Source organism: Microplitis demolitor, chromosome 5 (genome assembly GCF_026212275.2).
Source record: "Microplitis demolitor isolate Queensland-Clemson2020A chromosome 5, iyMicDemo2.1a, whole genome shotgun sequence".
NCBI lineage: Eukaryota > Metazoa > Arthropoda > Insecta > Hymenoptera > Braconidae > Microplitis > Microplitis demolitor.
Window position 1 is genome coordinate 2705343 of NC_068549.1, and position 23286 is coordinate 2728628.

General features: G+C 24.7%; 2 protein-coding genes across 16 annotated transcripts in view; both read right to left on the bottom strand.

The window, feature by feature from the left end:
• Positions 1 to 393: 393 nt before the first annotated feature.
• LOC103577126 (protein tyrosine phosphatase domain-containing protein 1-like) lies at positions 394 to 5974 on the bottom strand. 2 transcript variants are annotated; one of them, XM_008557645.2, is made up of 9 exons: positions 5820 to 5974; positions 5479 to 5691; positions 5157 to 5353; positions 4311 to 4433; positions 2295 to 2810; positions 1644 to 1760; positions 1358 to 1575; positions 755 to 1088; positions 394 to 661 (listed from the first exon to the last, which is right to left on the bottom strand). In XM_008557645.2, the coding sequence occupies exons 2-9, from the start codon at positions 5688 to 5690 to the stop codon at positions 480 to 482; spliced, it is 1899 nt and encodes a 632-aa protein (XP_008555867.1). In that variant the 5' UTR covers position 5691; positions 5820 to 5974; the 3' UTR covers positions 394 to 479. The 2 variants fall into 2 exon arrangements, with proteins under 2 accessions (XP_008555867.1, XP_008555866.1); XM_008557644.2 differs by having other exon boundaries at positions 1358 to 1581.
• Positions 5975 to 7936: 1962 nt separating this feature from the next.
• The window catches only part of LOC103577124 (forkhead box protein P1), a 149348-nt gene continuing 133998 nt past the window's right edge, over positions 7937 to 23286 (bottom strand). For 6 of the 14 annotated variants that reach the window (XM_008557637.3, XM_008557638.3, XM_008557642.3 and 3 more), the window contains 9 exons: positions 22846 to 23032; positions 20807 to 21122; positions 20370 to 20414; positions 19995 to 20071; positions 19426 to 19527; positions 17734 to 17864; positions 12783 to 12858; positions 11684 to 11796; positions 7938 to 11599 (listed from right to left, as the gene is read on the bottom strand). In XM_008557637.3, the coding sequence (XP_008555859.1) occupies positions 11326 to 11599; positions 11684 to 11796; positions 12783 to 12858; positions 17734 to 17864; positions 19426 to 19527; positions 19995 to 20071; positions 20370 to 20414; positions 20807 to 21122; positions 22846 to 23032 (1321 nt within the window). In that variant the 3' untranslated portion in view covers positions 7938 to 11325. Of the gene's footprint in view, positions 11600 to 11683; positions 11797 to 12782; positions 12859 to 17733; positions 17865 to 19425; positions 19528 to 19994; positions 20072 to 20369; positions 20415 to 20806; positions 21123 to 22845; positions 23033 to 23286 lie in introns of all 14 variants that reach the window. The other 8 variants (XM_008557636.3, XM_008557629.3, XM_008557631.3 and 5 more) reach the window with 6 other exon arrangements.

Sequence of the window (23286 nt, forward strand, 5' to 3'; positions counted from 1 at the left end):
GTTGACATTATATTTTTTTTTTTTAATTAAAATTTGATTATAAATAAATTCAAACAAAAAAATCTATTGTTTAAAAAATGTTTACATTTACTTAATAATAATAATCATATATTTTATTAATACTGTTTAGATTACGCTGGTACATATATATTCAGAAGCTTGAAGACAGCATCAATGACGCAGAATTGCAGCAATGGTATCGTTAAAGTTGTAATTATTATATATTTTTTTTATTTAAAAAAATATCATAACTATTTTATTTAACTTGAGGATATTTATTTTCTAAAATCATTCAAAATTAAGCATCATAATTTATTTTAAAAATGAAAATTAATTATGAAATTTTTTTTAAGTAAAAAAAATTTGCATGAGATTTAAAATTTTTCAGGCCGATATTTATAAAGCGAATTAGATAAATAATAGATATTTATTGAAGTAATATCGCGAGTAGGAAGTCAAGTGACAATAGGAATAATATTTTATTCACAATCCATATCTTTAATAATTTGCAAACGACTGCTGGTAATAGACCACCTAGATGATGACCACGAACGTTGACTGTAATCTTGGATGTTTATTTCTTCAATTAAATTTAAAAATCTTAAAAAAAAGTCCATTAGTTTGCCAGCAGTCCCGCCGCGTAATTTTTGAAAATTTTTATCTGGATAAAATAGTAATTGGGAGTTAGAAAGTCATACAAAGTTTATGTTTATACAATTATGGGATCAATAGATAATTAATTGTAATAGTTAACCTGAAGGCATCAAAGTTCCTCTGATCCAAACAGTTTGATGTGTAAGCGATGCGATGATTCGTTTTATCACTAGGGTTTGTTTATCCGTCGACAAAGGACGGAGACGTGACACGAAACGCAGGAGATACTCGAGTAAATATCGATTGCAAGGCTCAAACTTCAGCAGGCATTCACGTGGCCTTGAACCTCGGATCACTATTTGACTTAGCGCTTCCATATCTAAAATTGGCCGCTTTAACATTTCTAACCACTCATAGAGAAGGTTTCCGAGGACTCGTAAATTTGTTTCTAGCTCCAATCGTTGCCATGATGAATTTTTATTATTTAAATCTGTCTATTAAAAATAAATTATGTTACATTAATTTCATACAATTACGGAATAAATTTTTGGTTTCTAAAATTTATGAAAATGAAAATTTTCCAAAAGGGACTTAGTATTTTTTTAATGGCCAAAATTTAATGGGTTTCGATATTTTGCTTCGATTAATAAATTATTAATGTCCGTTTTTAAAATTAGTAACTCTTGAGTATTTCAAATTTTATGTTTTCCTTCAAATTTGGATTTCTTCAAGTCAATATTTATTAAAGTAAAAAAAACTTTACCTGATACTGTAAAAAAATTTTTTTCTCTTCATCCGTTAATTTAGAACTATCACAAAGTAGCGCATTAACAACTTCATCAATAGTGACGTAGACAAACTCTTCTTTTTGAGCCGCAGTTTTAAGTAGCAATTGCGATTGGATTTCTTTGTAACAGTCATTGTCATACAAATCTTGCCCGTGTATACAGTCGGCTAGTACATCATCTAGATAATTATCATCTGAAACTATCTTAAATAAAAAATTAGCCAAAAAAATATAATTATTTTATAATAAAAATTTTGACTACCTGGGTAATCAGTTGAACATGATGGAGAGTCTGGAGATGTGCAAAAGACATCATCTAGGCGTTTAATATCTTCACATGTATCTCGAGAAGAAATACTAGTTTCTATTTTAGAATTATCTAGAAAATGAAAAAATCTTCTTAATTTGAATTAAAATGAAATATAGATACAGAAGGAGTAGTATTTGTAGCCACTCTTCATTTTTAAACATCTAATACTTTATTTTTATTAATGAAAAAGTATAAAAAAAACTGCTATTAAAATAGTGGGAGGATCTTAGAACATATTTAAACAATTAATTATATCATTGCATATTTTACAAATTAGTTTATATAAATTTACGGTAAAATACAGCAATTTGCGGCATTTTTATCTTAAGTACCGGGTGCTTTTTTACTTTGACAGTTTTTACAGTTCAATAATTTATCTTATGGTAAAATACCACAAGCTTGCCACAATTTTACAGTAAATTCTCGTTCTTTTACCGCAAACTTACGGCATAAATACCGGAAGTTTGTCGTAAAACGTCATAAATTTTCCGTAAAATATCGCAATTTATCGTAAAAGGCGGTAATTACTGTAATTTACCGTAGGGGATTCAGGGAAACGGAATCTTTATTCTACTATTTTTATTGATAAATTTAAATATTTACTTGAGTAATCAAATGATGCTTGAGAAAGACATTCAGCCCAAGAATATGAATGTCTCATATTATTTGAATTTTTTCCTCGATTCAATAATTCCAAAGCACTAGTGATAAATTTATTCGTAAATGGTGTGTCGTCATTTATAAAAAAACTAATTTCCGCTGGTGAATTATCATCTTGACAATTACATAATTGCAGAATTCTTTCACATAACACGAATACTATTTTGGGAATATATTTAAATGTGCGTTGTTCGTAACCATGTAGTACATTCCATTGTTTCATTAGAAATATGCCTAAATTATTTTTCCTACGGCTTAGTCCTCCATAAGTTAATTTCGTTGGGAATATTATCATTTGTGGAAGTATATAGTGCTCAAAATCTTTTATACATTTTATTTGTCCACGTGTTTGGATTGCACCAGGACGTTTCTTACGTACAAAACGTATTGCATCGCTAGCACGTACTCTTAAGCTATAGATCAGGTAACATGCAATAAGAACACCCGTTCTTCCTAGTCCTGTGGTTAACATAAATCAATAAATAATAAAATTCAAATTTTTGGTTATAAATGTCAATATATGTTAATATGCACTATTTTTTTTATTACCGACTCAATATCTTAAAATTTATCTCAAGGGCGAGATGAATAAAATATGTTTTTAAAAATATTTAATTGTATTTCTATTCCACATACATATATATATAGAGAGAGAGTGGGGTAAAATGGCCCTATAAGAGTAAAGGGCTTATATTTAATATAAATGTAAGTCAATATATCCCCTTCTCTCCACTATATATTTATATATATATATATAAATTATTAGTAAAATAAATTTATGAATTTATAACTTCATTATTTAATAATGTGATATTTATATTCATTGAGTCTAGTCACGCAGAAAAATTAAATGGACATATTATTGATTAGCAAATAATTGTAATCTTGATTTATTTCTTTTTTAAACTTTTAATTTTCAAATTTTATCCGCGCATGCGCAAATAACAAAAATACAAAATTTTAGTGACGTTATAATTTTCCATTACAGTATAGAATATTGTAGTATATATGACATATATAAAAATATTTATGTTTTATCTTTTATAAAGATAAAATACATTTTTTCTCAAATCGCGGGATTCAAATTTTTATGAAGTTTTTTTTTTGACAGAGTAATTTTCTTTAGAAAAATAATTTTGCAGATCATTTTATTAATATCGACCCTCAGTGACCTTGACCAAATTCCTAAACATCTGACAATTCTATATATTTTTTTCCTTATATCTATTCACGTAACTAACACTCACTGACCCTGACCAAAATTTTTCCCCTAATGAAATTATTAATTTTATTTGACGGAAAAAAAAAATTTAATACTTTCATTTGCTCAATTTATTTATTTCTTATCACTTTTGCCGCAAGTTTATGGTTAATTTAAAATTCAAATAAAATATTCATAAATTTATATTTAGATTTTCAGTATTAAAGTAATGAACCTGTTATCGTTATCGTATTTCTAAAGCAATAAAAATAAAACATGAAGTTTAGTGTCGTTAATAAATTGTCAGGTGAATTTAAATATTTAACAACTGTGTCTTTTAGTATTCCTTTGCATAATTGCGTCCATCAATAACGCATGCTTGTAATATGCAATTTGAAGCTCGATAAGACCCTAGTTATGAATACTACTATTTATAACCATGTATATGCAAATTGATACAACGATATAACTATTTATGATATATTTGAAACAAAAGGATTCATTTTTACTTTTATTGCAATTAAATATATAAATAGCTAGATTTCTATTCATTATATATTATAAATATATGTATGTAGTGTGTTGAGGTATGAGATAGATTTTAATCAGGGTATTTAAATAATCACCTATATATGATTAATTATGTTATTTTTTATCGTGACTCGTAATTTATATTCTATAATTTATTTACATGAACGCGATATTTCATTGGCGTAAAATACAAATATTAGTTATGGAAATATATATATTTTTTTTACCTGCATGGCAATGAATAGCGACGCGACCCTCTTGCACCGCAAACGCTACCACCTTGACCATGTCCAGTAATTTTTCAACTGTTGCTTGATCGTAATCTTTCCAGGCAAAATTATAATAATAAACTGAAACATATTTTTAAAAAGTTAATTTTGAATTTTTCGGCTTTAAAATATTTAAATTTTTGTGATACTGAAGTAAGCCGGCGTCTTATAATTTTTGAATGCTTTTTAAAACGATAAGGTATAAAAACAAAAATATTTGGAAAAATTGCATTTATAGTTTTTTTAATTTTCTACATGTGCATATTTTTAGTTTTTTTTTTCGCAATTGATTTGTTGAAAAAAAAAATTCAAAAATTGTTAATTGTCTCTTTTCTTCAGGGTCATAAATTTTCATAAAATTCTTCAATTCCTTTTTCTTAGACTAGAGGAAAAAATTCATGATTTTTTTTTCTTTAATAAAATAAAAAAAAAAAAAAAAAAAAAAGTAACTTTCAAAATTCGCGGGAAAGTTGTCTTTGAAGGTTTAGATAAAGAAATAAACATGATTCGTTGAACATTGCATGTTACCCATGAATTTATTCAAAGCATTATCTACAAGTCTAAGTACGAGATACAAAAAAGTAGATAACGATTTACCCTTTTGTTCAAATTTACCCTTAAGGTCAAAATTTAAAGTCAAGCTTTATATCTAGATATATTTAATTAAAAATTTTATCTATGGAAAAATAAATATTTTGCACTTAATTTTTATTAAATATCACAAAATCCAAGTAGCAAAAAAATTAAACAAAATTAAATTAAATTAGATTTAATTATGATATTAATTATTCTTTCTAAGCTCACTTGAATTTTTCATAAATTCCGATGGATCATAAGTAAAACCACTTTCCTCTAGTGGACCACCACAACTTGCATGCTCTCCGGGTGTTTGTAAATTAATAATAGTTTTTATACTCCATTCTTTAAATTGTGATATCACGTTTTTTTGTAATAGCTGTGCCGTGCTTGGACGTGCCATCGCTAATACGTCGTCGGTTACCCTATACAATAATAACAACATCCACATATAAATATATTCATACACATACACTTAATTAAATTTTTTTATCTTGAAATTCTAATTAAAAATTTTTCTATTAATTATTTAAAAAATGATAATTAATACCAATGAGAAAAAATATCCCGTATCGCCATGTGCACAGCCGGCCAAGCTGAATTTTCGTATTTGCATCTTGAACCGCCACAAAAAATCGCACATTGAATGGCTATCGGAGTTAATTTACGAAAATTTTCAGATAATTTATTATAATTTGCTGTTACCGTACATATATCTAATTCTTGTCGTAGACCTGCTGGTATCAGTGAGCTTACATCCATTCTAAAATTATTTTTTATTTTTTTTATCATCAATAATTTTTCTCCTTATTTAAAAAAAAAAAAAAAAAAAAAAAAAAAAAAAAAAAAAGTTATTAAACTATGGATTAAAAAAAAATTGATTGTACTTACGTTTAATAATAATTTACGTCTGTTATCCATCGCATTTTATCATTAAATTTATTAATTAATTTATTTATTGACAATCGATTTTTAAAAAATTATTTAATTAATTTGAAGTAACGGAATATTCGTTGAAAGAATTAGAATTTAAATACGAACTCGTGTTATATATTAACTTGGTGCGCTACCCACGAAGGGCTGCGGCCGAATGAGATGATCGATGCTATGGTATGAAAAAAGTTCTCTGTACAATTATATGTTCTATTGCAACTTTAAATATATAGTAAAATATATTGTAGTCAAATTGACCTTCAATAGTCTAATCTAACTATCACATTTATACTTTACTAATTTGATTACCTTTTTTGCACTTTATGTAAATTTAATTATCAGTACTCAATATCAGTATCCATTAAAAGTTGGTAATTTTTTTTTTTTAAATTTATCAGCTCTTAAATTTTTTACGAGACAAAAATAAAGATCTATAAAGTTATGAAAAATAATTTGACAATTAAAAATACAAATAATTAATTTATACTTTTTTATTTTTATTTAAATTTAATTTTTACAATTCTGATTACTTAAAATTAATTTTAAATATTTCTTATATTATTTTTTATATGTATTTATAAATATGACTATTACTATATAATACTGTCATAATAAAAAATTAATATTAAATCAGACCCAAGTGGTAATATGGACCATAGTCTATTTTAAATACTAATTAATTAATTAAATTTATTTAAAAATAATTACTATAGATTATTATTTTTTTATTGGTTGACTCTATTTTTTTAAATTAATAATTATTTAAATTACTTTTTGTTTACAACAAAATCGCACATTTAAGAATAAAATGTTTATTAAATCGATGAAACGCGAAGTAACCAAGAGAATTATACCGCGGCTCCACTTTTAATCAGTCATGCGCCGTGGCGGGATTTAGTAACTCAGTATATATTTTTTTAATTAGTATGTAATTATCCCGACTAATATTATTATTATTATTTATTTCAATTTAAATAATCATATACGATTATTTAGTAATTTACAAGTGAAAAAAAAAATATCAAAACTAATCGATAAATCTCAATCTATTAAAATTTATAAGTCCATTTTTTACAAATATTATTTTTCAAATTATTTACTATTTTTTTTTAAATTTTAAATTTGTTTGATGTCTGCTATACACTCATATTTTCTCACTATCATTTTTTAGACTTTTCATTATATGCAATGCAAATAGTGTAGACTTAAAAGGATAATAAATATATATAATAATAATGTAAGTGGATATAAATATACCTTAGAGAGCTCGCACTAAATTTCACAAAAAAAATTTTAATTTTTATATTAGCGTCTGATTATAAATAAAAAAAAAATACTATTAGTAACATATGAACCGGGTCAAAAAATTGTAGTTTTTTTTTCACAATCGATTGAAGTAAAGTGTAAAGATATTCATAATATATAAAAACGCAAGACAGAACAAGGGTGTAATAATAAATTAATATAAACCGTCATAAATTTTTTATCAGAGCTCACACTAAAATATACTGTGATGTATATGATTATTGATTCGTAATCAATAATTTAATATTAAAGCTTCTGCTGAATAATTAAATAATGTCTTCATTCTATTGCATATTTTTTAAATTATTTATTTCCATCGATTATTAATTTCCATTCATTTTCTTTGTATCCAGTGTTTTGCCTTTTCGATATTAAATTAAATAAATTTTCAAGTCTTTCACTTTTTTATTCATTTTTGGAGGCATTTATTTATTTAAGTTCTGTAGGGAGTGAAAAAAGGGTGGAGATGCTGACATCTAATCGTCAAGATATAAATCTTGGCTTATATGTAGAGTAGAGTAACATATATATTTTTTTTTTAAGTAAAGGAAATTAATCAGGTTCAAAGCTATGATTTATTTTTTGAAATTTTTTAATAATATAAATAAATAAAAAAGACAATTATTTTAGTTATTATTTTGTTCACAATTTTATTTTATTTAACATTTTTTTTTTTTAGATATTTTAAACAATTTATTTAACAAAATTAATTATTCAATAATTAATTAAATAATTATAAAAAAATTTTAGCTTTATTAAATTTTTTTATTTTTACTTTATAATTAATTAAAAAACTGTACATTTTCATTAAATATCCATTAAATTATCAATAATTAATAATAAATATTTTTTAAATAAAAAAAAAAATTTCAAAAATTATTAACTTTATTTTTTTTGTTATCATAGACATAACTGATTAATCTCTTTTATAATTTAATTATCAAGCCGAATGTTATGATTTTATTACTTTATTATTACAATTTTAAAATTACTGATATTACGATTATTCATCTTTCTTCACTATTTATTATTTTAATAATTCTGCATTATCGATCACATTAATTCACATCCATTCACTCTCTATACTCTCATAATTAATATCCACACTATCATTGTCATTATTAATCACCAATTAATTAATATTAATTTTTCCTACATATCGATTAAATTCCCAGTACGAATGAATACGAAACTACTTATCATTATCATTATTATTATTTTTAATTAATCATCATCATCATCATCCTCATCATCATTATTAATAATTTCAATTATATTATTAATTATTAAGATAAAATGCTAAGCTACGCTACCAATTGGGTGAGCTTTGATTGGGTACTTGAGGCCTCTTTTTTAAATTCAAATTTATTTTTTATTGAGATTAAGAATCTTATTAATTATATCACTCATTATTTTTTTTTTTTTTATTAGAATTTAAATCCCAATTTTTTTAATTTTATTTTAATAGCAACTCATAAATTTTGATATTTTTAATTAAATAAATTTTTTTATTTACATTTTATTATTTTTATTTTACATAAATAAATTCAGTTTTACACTGAGCAGCAAAATAAATACTTTTTGACAGAAAATTTATTTTAATTAATTTAATATTTTGTAAAATATTTCTAAAATTCTTGAGATAAAAATATTTTTAACTGATCGTTGTAAAAATGAATTATAAAAAAATATTTTTTTTTAAATATTTATTTTGCTCAGTATGTAATTAATTTATTAATCAAATTATTTAGTTGTTTTCCTAACTAACTATTGTCCTTGGAATTAAATAATTAATTTTTGTGTGAAAGTCATAACTAACGACCCTGTGATTTTAAATAACATAAATATTGACAGCCAAATTTAGTAGACTTATTAAATAACAATAATCGTAATTACAAATCAATTATTAACAAACATAAATTTCAAAAAAATAAATTGACAAAAGTTATTTACAAAATTCTAAAAAATAGATCAAGATCCTTAATCTCAAATAATTTATAAAAATTCCAGAATAAAAGAATTAAAATTGTCTTTTCTCAATAAAAAAAAAAAAAAAAAGTGCCTTTGGACCTTCGAGTACTCTTAATAATCAATAATAATAATAATCAATAATAATCTCGTAATTATAATTCATAATTCTACATTGCATACATCACATTATAAGAGACAGTTTTAAATGTCAGTCGGTGTCATTTAAAAAAAAAACAATCGGAATTTTCTGCACTTAACAATTTAAAATTTTATTATTATTTCATCCAGCCACGACGGTCCGTTAGTCAAAGGCTATTATCATTATTAATTATTTTTTTTTCTTTTAATTAAAAAGAATACTACACTGTAAAAAGAGCGGTGTTAAAATACTGGTGTTAAATCGGTGTAAAAAAAAATTCCACATATAAAAATTAGAAAAAAAAATCTATTACATATAAAAAGAATATAAAAATTTAATAAATGTTATCTGGAGATAATTAAAATTTTGCTATGTACTTATTTAAAAATTACACAATTTTACGGCCACCATTTCCATCACTAATCATTTAATTAATTAATAAAAACACTAGTAATTGTAACTGTAGTGATCACGTAAACAAAAATATTCCACCGAAAATTTTGACACCTACACCGTCTGGACTTACCCCGGTTATTTTTTACAGTGTAATGTTTAAAGATTTTTTTTTTATTTATTCATCATTTTATAATAAAGTTAAGGTAAAAAGTATCATGTGATTTAATGAATAATTTTTTGGACATGGATATAAATTTATAATTTAATTAAATAGCCGACGTGTCTTTTATATTTATCTCTAGCAGCAGTCTCCGTCATTCTTCATAATTTATTTATAGACTTATATTTTATGTATTGTAACTGGTATCGACTGAATTTAATAACAGTATTGTTATTATTATTATTATTATTATTATTATTATTATTATTATTATTATTATTATTATCATTAATATTATTTTCAAAATCATTTATCTCTACTCTCTAGAATCTTACAATAAAATCAATTATTTATTTTATTCTTCAGCATTTTCTCTTTTGTCTGTGTTATTTTTTATTATTTTATCTACAAACGTGTTCAATATCGTCAACACACGTACCGGAAGTGTATTTACCTCTTAAATATTTTCAAATTCTGTAAAATAAAATAGAGTACAGAATTATTTATTATTTAATATTTATGTTCATTTATATATAAATTGCGACTTAGAAGAGCCACTTCCACAGCGTTTTTTTTTTTCTATTTATTTATTTATATATATAATAAATTAATACTAAAATTGTCGATCGAGTGTCTCAAGAAAAAAGACCTGAGCACACGTGACTATTTTGTTTCATTAAATAAAATTATTATTATTTTTGTTAAATTATCAATTAATAAATCCTACATACATATATTTATATATTTATATTTATATTTATATATTTATATATTTATAGATAGTAGACTATTTATATACTTTGACTATACAAATAACTGAATTGTTTACAACGTTAAAAATAAAAATAATAATACAAATCGTTGTCTGTTGAATTAAGATATGGATCGCTTCGATTGACTTTATCATTTATTATTTAATATAATTTTATTTTTATTTAATATTTATAAAAAAAAAAAAAACAAATTAAATATAAAATAAAAATATAATCTAACCAATCCCATCGAGTATAATTTTTTTATTTAAATTATTATTATTATTTTTTTCTATGTTCAATTTCATGCATTCCCTCTTTCTCTCTCTACTGCTCGCGTTCTCAGACGTCATCACATTCAAAAGTCTTATTATCGTCTTATGAAAAAATTGCGATTTAGATATGCTGAGTGACTTTGTTATTATTATTATTATTTTTTTTACCATTTTATATTTTTTTTTCTTTTTTTTTTTTCCTTTTTCGACTAAAGCTACGATTATTTTCTAAAATTATTTATACGGACAAATAATTATTATTATTTAATTTATGCCCAAAAGACCAGAATCAAAATTTATCAATTATTTTTATTAAATATTTAATATTTATTATTTATTATTATTATTAATAATAATTAATTATTAGTCAAAAATTGGGTTGATTTTTAAAAATTAATTCAAGTCGTTAAATTTAACTGAATTATTAATTTTTGTTGATGTTTTTTTTTTAATTAAATGTGTGGTACTACGCTTCAATTTGATCGTCGGATGTCATAATGTCTGGTGCCATTGATAAATCTTCGGCCATATCTTCGTCTTGCCCGGAATCGTGACCGTGGCTCTCGGGATACTCGCGGTCGTCGACGCCCTCGTCGTCGTGGTCGTGATCGTGATCGTTTGGTCCATCAAGCAATTCACGTTTTATTAATCTCGATAATTTACTTCCCTCGGGACTTTGGCCCTCTTGCTTTATATGCATCCCCGATTCGTCGAGCGATGACCTGAAGTAATTTACAAATCTAATTAATGTATAATATATTATTTATATTATTTAATTATTATTTATCTCGCGGGATTTGTTATGCTGGATTTAATTTATTTACATTAGATCGTTGTGTGGCATCACGTGTTCCTTGTCCGGACTTGTGGCTGTTGATGTACACATCGAATTGTTCAAAAATCCCATGTTAGATTCACCCAACGCAGCCTGGAAATACTCAAATTGCATTAGATTATTAGTTAGAAAATCTGTTCATTAATTTTTTCATTTTTATTAAAATTAGCAACTTGGAGTCATGGAGAGTGTCCGAGTATGATAACAAAATTTTTTTAATTAGATAGTTCATTAACAAAACCGTACTTTTTAGCGCGAAATTTAAATTCAAATTTTTATAACTATTAAGAAACTTTGAGGGTGCAATCGGAAATGCTCTAGCTCTAGCTTTCGTTATATGGCAACGCTTAGGTAAAGCTAGAGCTCGAGCATTTTCGAGGATCCTGATATTGAGCTAATTATCTCAGAATAATTTGAAACCATGAAAAGGCCGAAATCCGAGACCTCTAATCGCAAAAAATTTCAAAATTTCCATTGGTATCTTATATATTAATATAAGAGGGTATTAAAAAGTATATATTTCATTTTTTGTTATATTTTATATAAATTTGAAAATAACCTTTGCTGTAGCGAATGATTATTGTTATCATATACAAAGGTCGGACATTGTTCTTGTTTTTTATTAAATCTATAGGTAATATCGATATACATATGAGTAGGTTATATGAATAATTAAGATACAGGTATATATTTCGCGGTATTTCGAAATCATTTATAGTCATATATTTTTAATTTGATGAAAATTGGACTGATATTTTATTTATTTTTATCAGTGAAATCAATTTTAATTTAATGTTCCATTAAAATAATTTTATTTTCATAAATTTAGTCAGTGAAATTATTAAATTTAAATTCATCAAAAATATACAGACATTTATATCACATATATTTGTAATTTAAATGAATTCATTTTTACCACGAGATTAATTACCTTGACATATGTCATTATTAATAGTAAGGGTTACATTTTAAGAAAACTTAAATTTATTCTCAATTTATTAAATGTCTGAAAATAGTTATATACTTTTTTATATATATTTTATATTAAGTAAATTTTTTTTTAATTTAAAAAATTTGAAAATATTTACCTGGAGATTGGCATTGAGAGCGTCACCGTACATTGTCGGACTGTGCGTCAGCGTGGGACTTTTTGATGGCACTCCCCTAATTATGACAGAAAAAAAAATATATAAATAACGAATATAGTTTATCACAATATTTTTAATAACAGTAATTATATATATTTTATTTAAAAACACTTAACATTTATATAAAATAGTGATAAATATTAAGAAAAAAAAAAAGTAAAAAAAATATATAAATATATAAAATAGTAGTTATAAGTATATATATTTATATATTTATTGATAGAGAAAAAGGAAGGAAGATAAATTGACAAATGATGTATACATATATAATAATATTTAATAGCGAAATATAATTAAGCACACACACACAAATATGTAAAATAGTTAAAATATTTGTTATATAACACATAGAAAATATTTAAAAAGTGAAAGATAGTATATAAAATTTATAAAGTGAAGTAGAGAGATATATAAAGAGAGATAGTTTAAAAGGGATAATAAAAAAGAGTAAAATTTTTAAATTTAGTTTAAAAGACAAAAAAAACTACTGGCATATTAAAAAAGTTTGAAAAACGTTTAAAGTTTTTTTTGTTTTTATCCTTACCGAAGACGCGGCTAAACCAAAGATGATCATGTAGGTGTGTAGGTGTGAAAAATTTAAAAAATACTATTTTTAAACGCTTTCCATATTTTGAATAATTAACATTTTTTTTAATGAGTAATTTAATGAAATATTTAGTAGATTAGTTATTAATTTTTTTTTTATTTATTCAAGATTTCAATTTTTGAAATATAAATTTTTTTTTGTAATTAGATATTAGAGTAAAAATTTTAATTGAAAAAAATCAGTAATTCTGTTGTAGACTGATGTGATGATAGAATTTGAAATATTATAAGTTTGTATTCAAAAATTGGTAGCCATTATGACAGCCTTTAAATTTGAGAACTTACCTAATAATTAATTTTGTTCCGTGACTTAAAAATACTGTATTTAATTTTATAATTTGAAATTTGTTTCAGTTAAAAATATTGACATTCAAATTTTGAATTTCAGCAGTATTCAAATTGAAATAAAAAATATGAATACTAAAAAAATTTTTAAAAATATCTTTTTTTGTATATGGATGATATAAATTTTTTGAACTCAAACACTTTTCAATAGATTGTTATGATAATGATGAATATTGAATAATTTTCATATTATTTGGTGATAAATCAAAATACGATATTACATTTATTTAAAAAAAAAAATTATCAAAATCTACTCATGCACTAAAAAAATTCGGCTGTTCATAAATGGCTAGCGTTTTTTTTTAAATTATTTCTAATGAAAGAGCAAGCATAAAATTTATTAAATATATAAAATATTAAAAGTAGAATATAAAAAAGTGAAATTTTAAAAGAGATAAAAATTTGAAAAACTAACTACTGATATAAAAAAAGTTAAAAATGTATTAAAATTTTAAAAGTTTAAAATCTAACTACTTAATTAAAGAAAAAAATGTAATTTTTAAAAATTTATAAGGTACAAATATTGTCAACCTGATACCTGATTATATTTTGTTACGGTGATAGAAGAAGATTATTCCCATCCAGTTGATAATTAGCTCCATGATTTCGTTTATCATTCACACACTCAATTGCATATTATTATTATTGTCATATTTAATTTAATATAGACATGCGCAAGTGGTCTCGACGCGTTTTTTCCATTTACTCTAAACCCAATCATACAGGAAATTTTTTAAAATTTGGATACTGAAATTATCATTTTTTGAGGAATTCAAAAAATCATTTATTGATTTTGTTCACTCATTAACGAATCGAGAAAGCGAAGTCAAAAGCTCCACACAAGCTAAGCATGAGTTTATAGGAATCGCATGCAATTTTTTTTAGAAAAAAATATAAATAAAATCTTTGGATTTTTAAAATAATAGAGGACGAAATCGTGCAGGATCGCGACTATTAAGCTGATTTATTAGCTAGGATATTACACGGTGATGTTGGATAACTATATAAAGCCTAACCAAGTTAATAAATAAGCTCTAAAAATTTATTCGGCCAACTAACGAAGACTCTCTCGATATTTTTTGCGCGGCTTTGTAGCAAGCAGGATAAAATATCTCGTTATAACATCGTCATACTCTCTACAAATATATATAATATATAACTATATATCTTATATATAGATATATATTTTTTTTTAAATTATTATCATTTTTTTTTTTTTTTTTCAATTAAATTATTATTTTTTTATTCAAAAAAGGTAGGGAGGATCTACGAGGCAATCAGGCATGATGCGTGAATCTAGTTTTTTTTTCTCATTTTAGTTTTTTTAAATTTTTATTTTACGTTTGAAAAACAGGTTATACGATCAAATGTTGTTTACTTTATTTTTCTCACCTTAAATAATTTATTAATGATAAAAAAATCGACTTTTTTTCCAACTTTCAAAATTTTTTTTTTTTAATTATATATAAATTTTTAATTGATTATTTAATTAATAATTTGATACCATATTTAATAATTTATTCTATTAGAATTTAATTTTTTTTTTATTCGAATTAATTAATTATTGAGAATTAAATTTCGAAAATAATTTTATTAAAAAAGTAAACATCAGTATCATCGTATTTTTTTTTTTGTGAATTAGGTAGAGATAACGACCAAGCGATTCGTTACTAATGAAAATCATGATAAGAAAAATTGCAGTACCGTCTAAAATTACGAATTACCAATTAGATAATTAATTTATCATTTAAAATTCTTTGAACCAATAAGACTTGAAAATTTTTCTGGTAGATAAATTTATTATGAATGACATTTATGATTCGTACTCCGATAAGATAAATGGATTTTGTCGTAGTGAAAAGTAAAAAAATTTCGAATAAGCAATTTAGTGGTGGAATCAAAATTTTCATAGAAACGTTTCGCGTAAGTCATCACCAGCAGAATTGCTAAAAAGTGGTAGTGCTTACTGTGCGGAGAGGTGGGGTGGAGTGGGTGATGGGGTTGGGTCATATTTCCTGGGACGGCCGCGGGACAGATGCCGCCGCTTTACGAACTCGGCGTCGTCCACCATCCAGAATGACCCAAAGTCGTCCTCATAGCGCACAAAACACTTGTGCAATGATAGATTGGTGCGGATGGCGTTCTGTATACACAGACAAGACCACCAAGAAATAGAGAAAAAGAGAGTAAAAAAGAGAACAAGATTTTTTTTTTTGTTAATTGTTTTTTTTTTCTCGATCTAATAAAAATCCTCTCGATGCAATTTCACTTCGGACTACTGTCATTATAATTATTTTTATTTTTGACGTAACATTTTATTTAAACTCAAGTCTTGTCGCTGCATCCTCTCCAACGGTGATTTCATTATTTTCTGTAGACACGGGCATACGAGAGAGTAAAGAGAGAACATAAATATTCATATACATATTTTTAAAAATTATTATCATATAATAATAATTATTATTAATTTTTTTTGAAAGGGTTAAAGGGAATTAAAAATTTTGCGGGCTCTTGTCCGGCTTCCTTCTAAATATTTCATACGTGCAACACACATTTTATCGTTATTCTAATAAAATATTATTAAAAGATGGTATATAAATATATGTATGATAAATAGTAAGTATGAGTAATTAAAAAAAAAATAATAAATAAATAAGTAAATGATAAATGCGATATCCCGTTCACCAAAAATTTATACTTTCTAATCACAGTATAGAAATCCATTTTTAAGTTCTGCGTATCTGGCACATCCGCGTAACTTTCTTCTCGGGGTTAGTCGCTGCAAAGCCCATCATAACCATGCTTGTTAAGCCACACAATTTTTTTTTTTTTTTTTTTTTTAAATCAAGAAATAAATTCATTTTTATTTTTAAAATTCTTCTACTTGTTCACATTTTCACTCAATCGCACTCAACATTTATTCGATTATTAATTTTATCTAAAAAAAATTCATTCAGGACGTGTAAAATATTTTCCTCACACATTAAGATATTTTTAAAATTATTTTAAAATTCTAAAGATTGTTAATAAACATTCAGAACTCAAGCTGAATATAAACGGAAATTAAAAAAATTATAAAATAAATAAATACGTATAATTAAAATAACAAACACTATAGATAAATATAATAAAGTTTATAAAAAAGCAATAGATTTTTAAAATATACAGAAATATAAAAAAATGCAGCATTCAGAGTAAAAAATTGTATTGAAAATTTTCGATTTTTAAAAATTTAAAAAAGCTTTTTAAGCATCAGACGCTCAGGGAAAATAAATATGTGTTGAAATTTGCGGGTACTAGACTAAAAGCTTGTGAGAATTAAAATAAATATGATGTACAAATGCAGTGCAAATATATAATAATAATAATAATAATAATAATAATAATAATAATAATAATAGTAATAATAATAATAATAATAATAATGGTAATAAAAACGATTAGAAATATTGAAATAGTTAAAACGTTAAAAATTTAAATAACTACTTATATAAAAAAGATTTTTAAAAAAAGCGTAGACATATAAAGCGATAAAAATAGTAAAAAAGTAATTAAAAAATTTAAAAATCTATAAATATAAATGTAAGAAGTTTAAAAAAGTATCTATGAGATAAAAATACATATAGAGCGTTTTTAAAAATTAATTTTAAATAAAAGATATACATAAATAGTTGCAGATAAATAGCATATGAAAAATACGACAATGAGAAAGTGGAAAAAATTTTAAATACTTAAAAAAATTCAATGATTCAGGAAAATTTAAGTTATTATTAAATTTTTTTTTTTGAAAAATAGATGAGAATATTTTGAGTTAGGGTGACATATATATACATGTACATGAATAATAGATGTATATATATTTATATTGATTAAATTCTTAAGTGGAATAAGAGAGTGATAGAAAAATCGCGCAAGTCGGGGCGGGAAGGGGGTAACGTACCCAGTCGTGCTGCAAGCGCGTTGAGGACGTCTCTTGTAAAACTCCACTTCGTCGACAGTCCATACGGCCCCTTTCACGTTTTCGACTCGCATGAAACATTTGTGGAGAGACAGGTTGTGTCGCACTGCGTTCTATACAAAATAATACACAGACTAAATAAGCAACGCAAAAAACGAACTAAGCCAACTCAATCACGAACTCGATGGCTGATTTTTTTTTAAATAGTTTTTTTCTTTTCTTTAGTTTATTATTGTGATTCTTGATGCCGATGATTTATTTATTCAGTCAAACTGTCATTATTATAAATATTGTCATACTGTACATCCCGTCACGTCGTTCTGTTTTATACATTAGTTTTTTTTTTTTTTTTTTTTTTTTTTTTTTAATTAAAAATTTATTAATTTTTAGTCATTTTAATAATTTTAAAAATTCAATCGATTAATAATTTTATTTTAAAAATTTATATTAATTATTGGCACAAAGAAAAAGAATCTCTTGGCGCGAAAAATATTTTGCATTATAAATTAAAGGAAAAAATTTTCTTAAGACTAGAAAAAATTTCTTGGGTTAAGTAAAAATTTTTGTACTAAGAAATTATTTTTTTTTTGTGTACTTAGTTATTTATTATTATTAATCAATTGAATTAAAGTCTTAAATAAAAAAAAAAATAATAAAAAAAAATTAATAAATTATAGTAGCGTATAAAAAACGATGCATATGGCGATGAATATCTAATATTTCTAATATAACTAATAACAAGAGTAAGTACTAAAAAAAAAAAAAATTATAATAATAATAAATAATATATATTAATGTAGCGAAGAGGCAAAATATTCGCGAAATAAAATATTTTTTGTTAATAAAAAATAAAATAAATGTTAAATAATAAACCAATATTTAAAATAATAAATAACATAGGACACGTTTCTGTTGCATTCCTGTATATAATCTGTTAATGCAGAGCTAGGTATCTAAACTCTATAGGAGAACAACAATTATTCATGCCGCAGGGCTGAACAAATTATAATCGACGAACAAAATTCGTTGACGTATACATTTTTTTTTTTTTTTTGTTAATTCTCTTCTGTTAATTCTTCCTGGGTATGAATCTGGAGCTCCTTGGAGTTGCGACCTGTAGATTTCTATAATTCATATTTTTAATATATTTTTAAAAAAATATATTTATTGTTTTGTTATCTTGAATTATCTCGTTGTAAACACAGAACCATGCGAGGCGAAGCTTTTTATGGCAAACGTCGATTGCTTACACTCACTTATTGCTATTTTATTTATAAATTACTCACTCACTCAAACGTACTTTTAACATTCTCACTAATTCATTTTAAATTATTAACCCCTCGCATTTTTAAATCTATACTATAAATAATATATATTTTAAAGTATGAATTTATAATGAAAAAAAATCCTAGAATAGGTAAATTATTAAATTTCAGTGTAATTAATTATTTAAAACTTTTTCAAATTAAATATTTTTTTTATGGACCAATTAGATTTTTGAATCGACTAATTAAATACGCGTACTAGAATTTTTTGACTTGCTATTGCGGTAAATTTTTGTTATGGTGATTGTTATTACTTAAACGATTATTTAAAATATTTAATACTAAATCTGAAAGTAATTATTGTTTAATTCTATAGATACGGTATTGATATTTTTATTTTTAAGTATACCTTCCATGTTGCTGCATTTCGTCGGAAGTAACAGAATGTGTTTTGGAACCAATTGTAGATCTCGTTGAGGGTTAATTGCTTCTCAGGTGATTCAATTATCGACTGAAATATTTTATTGTTTAGGAAAAAAAAAAATAAAAATAAAAGTAAATAAAATAAAAAGTTAAAATTGAAATGATTTTAATTTGTGAATAAAATTTATTTTTTAGCGGGTTTCAAATTTTCATTAAAATAAAAAAATAAACGAGGAATTTTGAATTTTAAAAATTAGTCTAAATTTTGAGAAATTTTAATATTTTAAATTATTAAAAATTTAAGTGATTTTGAAGTTTTGATTTTTTTTTACAAATTCTAGTAAAAGTCAAATTTTGAAAAAAATTTTAATTTTGCGAAACTGAGTTTTTTTTTATTTAAAATTTTAATAAGATTATTTTCAACTCAAATTTCATTTAATTTTCACGACAGTTACTTAAATTAAAATTTTTTTTTACCCCCACAAAAACTAATTGTAAAATCGTAATGAAATCATAATTTTTTGATTAATAATCATAATAAATAAGTAAACTAACCTGGCGTATTAACGATGCATACGTGAACGGTGGTCTCACATCAGCATTTTTGTAGAACTCTCTATTTCGTTGAATTTCTAGAACCACATGATTTAATTTAATTTCAGTTATCATCAAAGTTAATAAAAAAATTTAAAAAACTCAAAGTAAAAAATTTAGGAATTTAAAAAATCAATTTTTTTTTTCAAACTAAATAGAACAGTTGAAAATTTAAATGAAATAAAGCGTTTAAATGAAGCATTAAAGTACAATAAAATAATAATTAATTTCTAAAAATTTGCAAACAAAAAATAAATCAAATGATTGAGATCTAACGGGTTAAATATTAAATTTAAATAAAAAAGAAAAAAAGGATAGTCAAGGTCAAGACAGTACCTTGTTGGACGTCAAGGCCAGCCCGCTCGAGCATGTAGGGCAGCCCTACACAGTGTAGAGGTTCGGAGCAGCACAGGAAACGAAGAAAAAAAGTAGCATTGATAAGAAAAGAAGGCAGAGAAATTTAAGTCAAGACTTTTGTTATTTTATCAAAAGTCTATTATTTTCATCAATCATCATATATCACTCCAAAAAAATAAGTAATTAAAAAAAAAAATTAATCAATTATTTTATAAATTTATCTCTAGAGTTATTTAATTAATTAATTTCGCTATCATTAGCTCAATTTTTATGTTAATAAAATTAGCTACTAGTTTTTTTTTTTTTTAAATTAATTAGTTACTCAATTTTGAATTAATTTTGGTAAAAATATTAATAAATAATTATTGTTGATTAATGAAAAAAAATATATATATATGAATATTTATGAGTCTTACCTCCCGCGAGAGAAAGCGCGGACTTATCACTGATTCGCCTTCGAATAGGTCCCGCCATGCTCGGTAATCCACCGGGTATTGTTGGCATACTTCCGGGCATGTTTGGCAATGGGATTCCCGCTATACTCGACATATTCGGCATCGGTGGCATCGGCGTTCCTCCGGCTGATGGCGCCAGCTGTCCGCCACCCGGTGATCTCACTGCTGATACTAATGCTGACATTGATGCTGGCGATACTTGCGAAACACCAAAATTTGGCGGTGGCTGATTCATTAAACCAGTTGATAAATTTAATTTTGATAAACTTGAACCAGTCTAAAAGCAAACAATTTTTTTTCAATTATAATAATAACAATTGCAGAAAATTTTACCCAGATCGTTATTTTTCTTTTAGCTCAAAAAAATCATTACTTGTCCATTTTCAAAAAATTTTCTGCATTATTATTATTATAAGACTGCATTGCTTTGATAGTATCATTTTTTAAACATGCAAGTACTTGTAACAATCAATTTTTTTTATATATTTTCTATATAGAGTAATAATTTGATATATATTCGTAAATATACGTAAAGATTGAGAGCAACTTATCCAATTTCTTCTTTCTTTTTTTTAAAATTGATTTTGAATTCTAATTTATTATATTAGAACTCAATATAAATTAATAACTGGGCCTCGAAAATTATATTTGAAAAATTCCCGCGTCTGTTATCGTGTCTTAGGTTCTCAATTTATAATTTAGTAGAAATTAATCTTGAGATTTTTGGAAAAAAAATTTTATTGGGCAGCAGTAAAAGTTCGAACTGAAATTTCTACCGAATGTTGATGAATTTTCCTTGAAAAAAAATTTTCTGTATATTCTGATCTGTTATGGTCTTCGGAGATCTTTAGAAAAAAAATGAATTGCCGGGAAGATTTAAATTTCTTTGAATATTTAAAACAGTGTTTGGTCTATCTACGTCATTATTAATATTTGAGCAACTGAAGGCACATCTATAAGTATGTAAGACGATTGTACAGTAGCATGTAGTAAAATAGAATGAAGCTTTAGATTGTTAATGTGATATTGGTATTCTCTGACAGTGTAACTTGTTAGGGGTTTTAATTAAGGCGATATAAATCGCCTTGTAGAGATGAGGAGGGATGAAGAAGAATAAGAAGTAGTAGCAGCAGTAAGAAGAAACGTGCTGGTGGTACTGCTGCTGGTACTTCCCTTAGACGATGAATTATTAATTACAATTTCGTGTATAAATTAACGCCTTCGACTTGCCAATTGGCAAAAGCGGTAAATCTGAAACCCGCTATTTATTTGTTCTCTGGAATTTACTTGCTTTTTTAAAACCCGAGTCAAAAATACCGGAAATGAATTATTGATTAATTAATTTATTTCAGCTGATATTTAAAATTTATTTTTTAAACTTTAGAAATAATTTATGTATTTTCCTTCTAAATAATAATAATGATAATTAGTTAGAGTTGTCGTTTTAAAACTTGATAAATTATTTAATCCACTAAAATGTCGAATTTAGAATTGTAGATAAGATAATTATAAATTAATAAACTTTGTAATTATGGATAAGAGTAACAGCTGGATTATTATTTTATTCATGATTATAAGTTTCCCAAAAGATTAACATTGTCAATTTTAAATTTCAATTTTTTATCATTGATTTTAATCTCAATTATTTAAATACGCAGGGGAGAGTTTCTACTGTCGGATATCCGGACAATGGGGTGCCAAAAAAATTTAACAAGATTTAAAAAAATATTTTTTCTACATAAAAAAAAAAAAGGATTTCTTGGCGTGAAAAATTTTTCGCGATTAATCGAAATTGAAAATTTTCTTAGTACGGAAAAACATTTTCTGTGTACTACTGCCCTGTCAAGAAATTTTTTCTCTACAAAATATTAAAAGATGACGACTTTGGTAAAATAAATGGAAGTAAAATCATAAAAAATTAATTACTCGCTTGATTAGGAACCTTTTGTCTCACATTCTTCTATAGAGTTAATTATTAATTTTTTTTAATAATAACTTACCGAGGATTCAGATGATTTAGGTGGTTCGGGCGAAGACATTTGTTTCGCTACATGAAGATGATGCATCATGGCGCCTAAAATATCTCGCTCCTTTTGCAATTGAATTTCTAATTGTGATACCACTTGCATTTGAACTCGCGCTTGAGCCGTCGATCTGTCATCTAACGTGTGCTCGGTGTTCATATGTCTAGAAAAATGCATCAGGATTTTTTAAATTAATTCCTGAAAAGAATTAGCTAGTGGTTGGATTTAATTATTTATTTTTCTGGTATTAAAGAGGTTTAAAATTGTCGGAAGAAAGGAAATAGAAAGAAGCAGAGGAACTTTATTATTATTACTATTATTATTATTATATATGAATAAGATGTGAAAGAGAATTAGACACTCTAGAGTCTAGTTTTGCCTTTGATGTTGATTATTCTTTTTGCTGGGAAATATACT

What these genes read in the sequence shown, in the direction of transcription:
- LOC103577126 (XM_008557644.2), bottom strand. Translation starts at nt 5,690, where the DNA reads ATGGATGTAAGCTCACTGATACCAGCAGGTCTACGACAAGAATTAGAT. An exon ending in GGAATTTATGAAAAATTCAA is followed by an intron (nt 4,434 to 5,156) that starts GTGAGCTTAGAA and finishes AATATGTTTCAG; the next exon opens with TTTATTATTATAATTTTGCC. An exon ending in AAATTTTTTTACAGTATCAG is followed by an intron (nt 1,089 to 1,357) that starts GTAAAGTTTTTT and finishes TATTTTTAATAG; the next exon opens with ACAGATTTAAATAATAAAAA.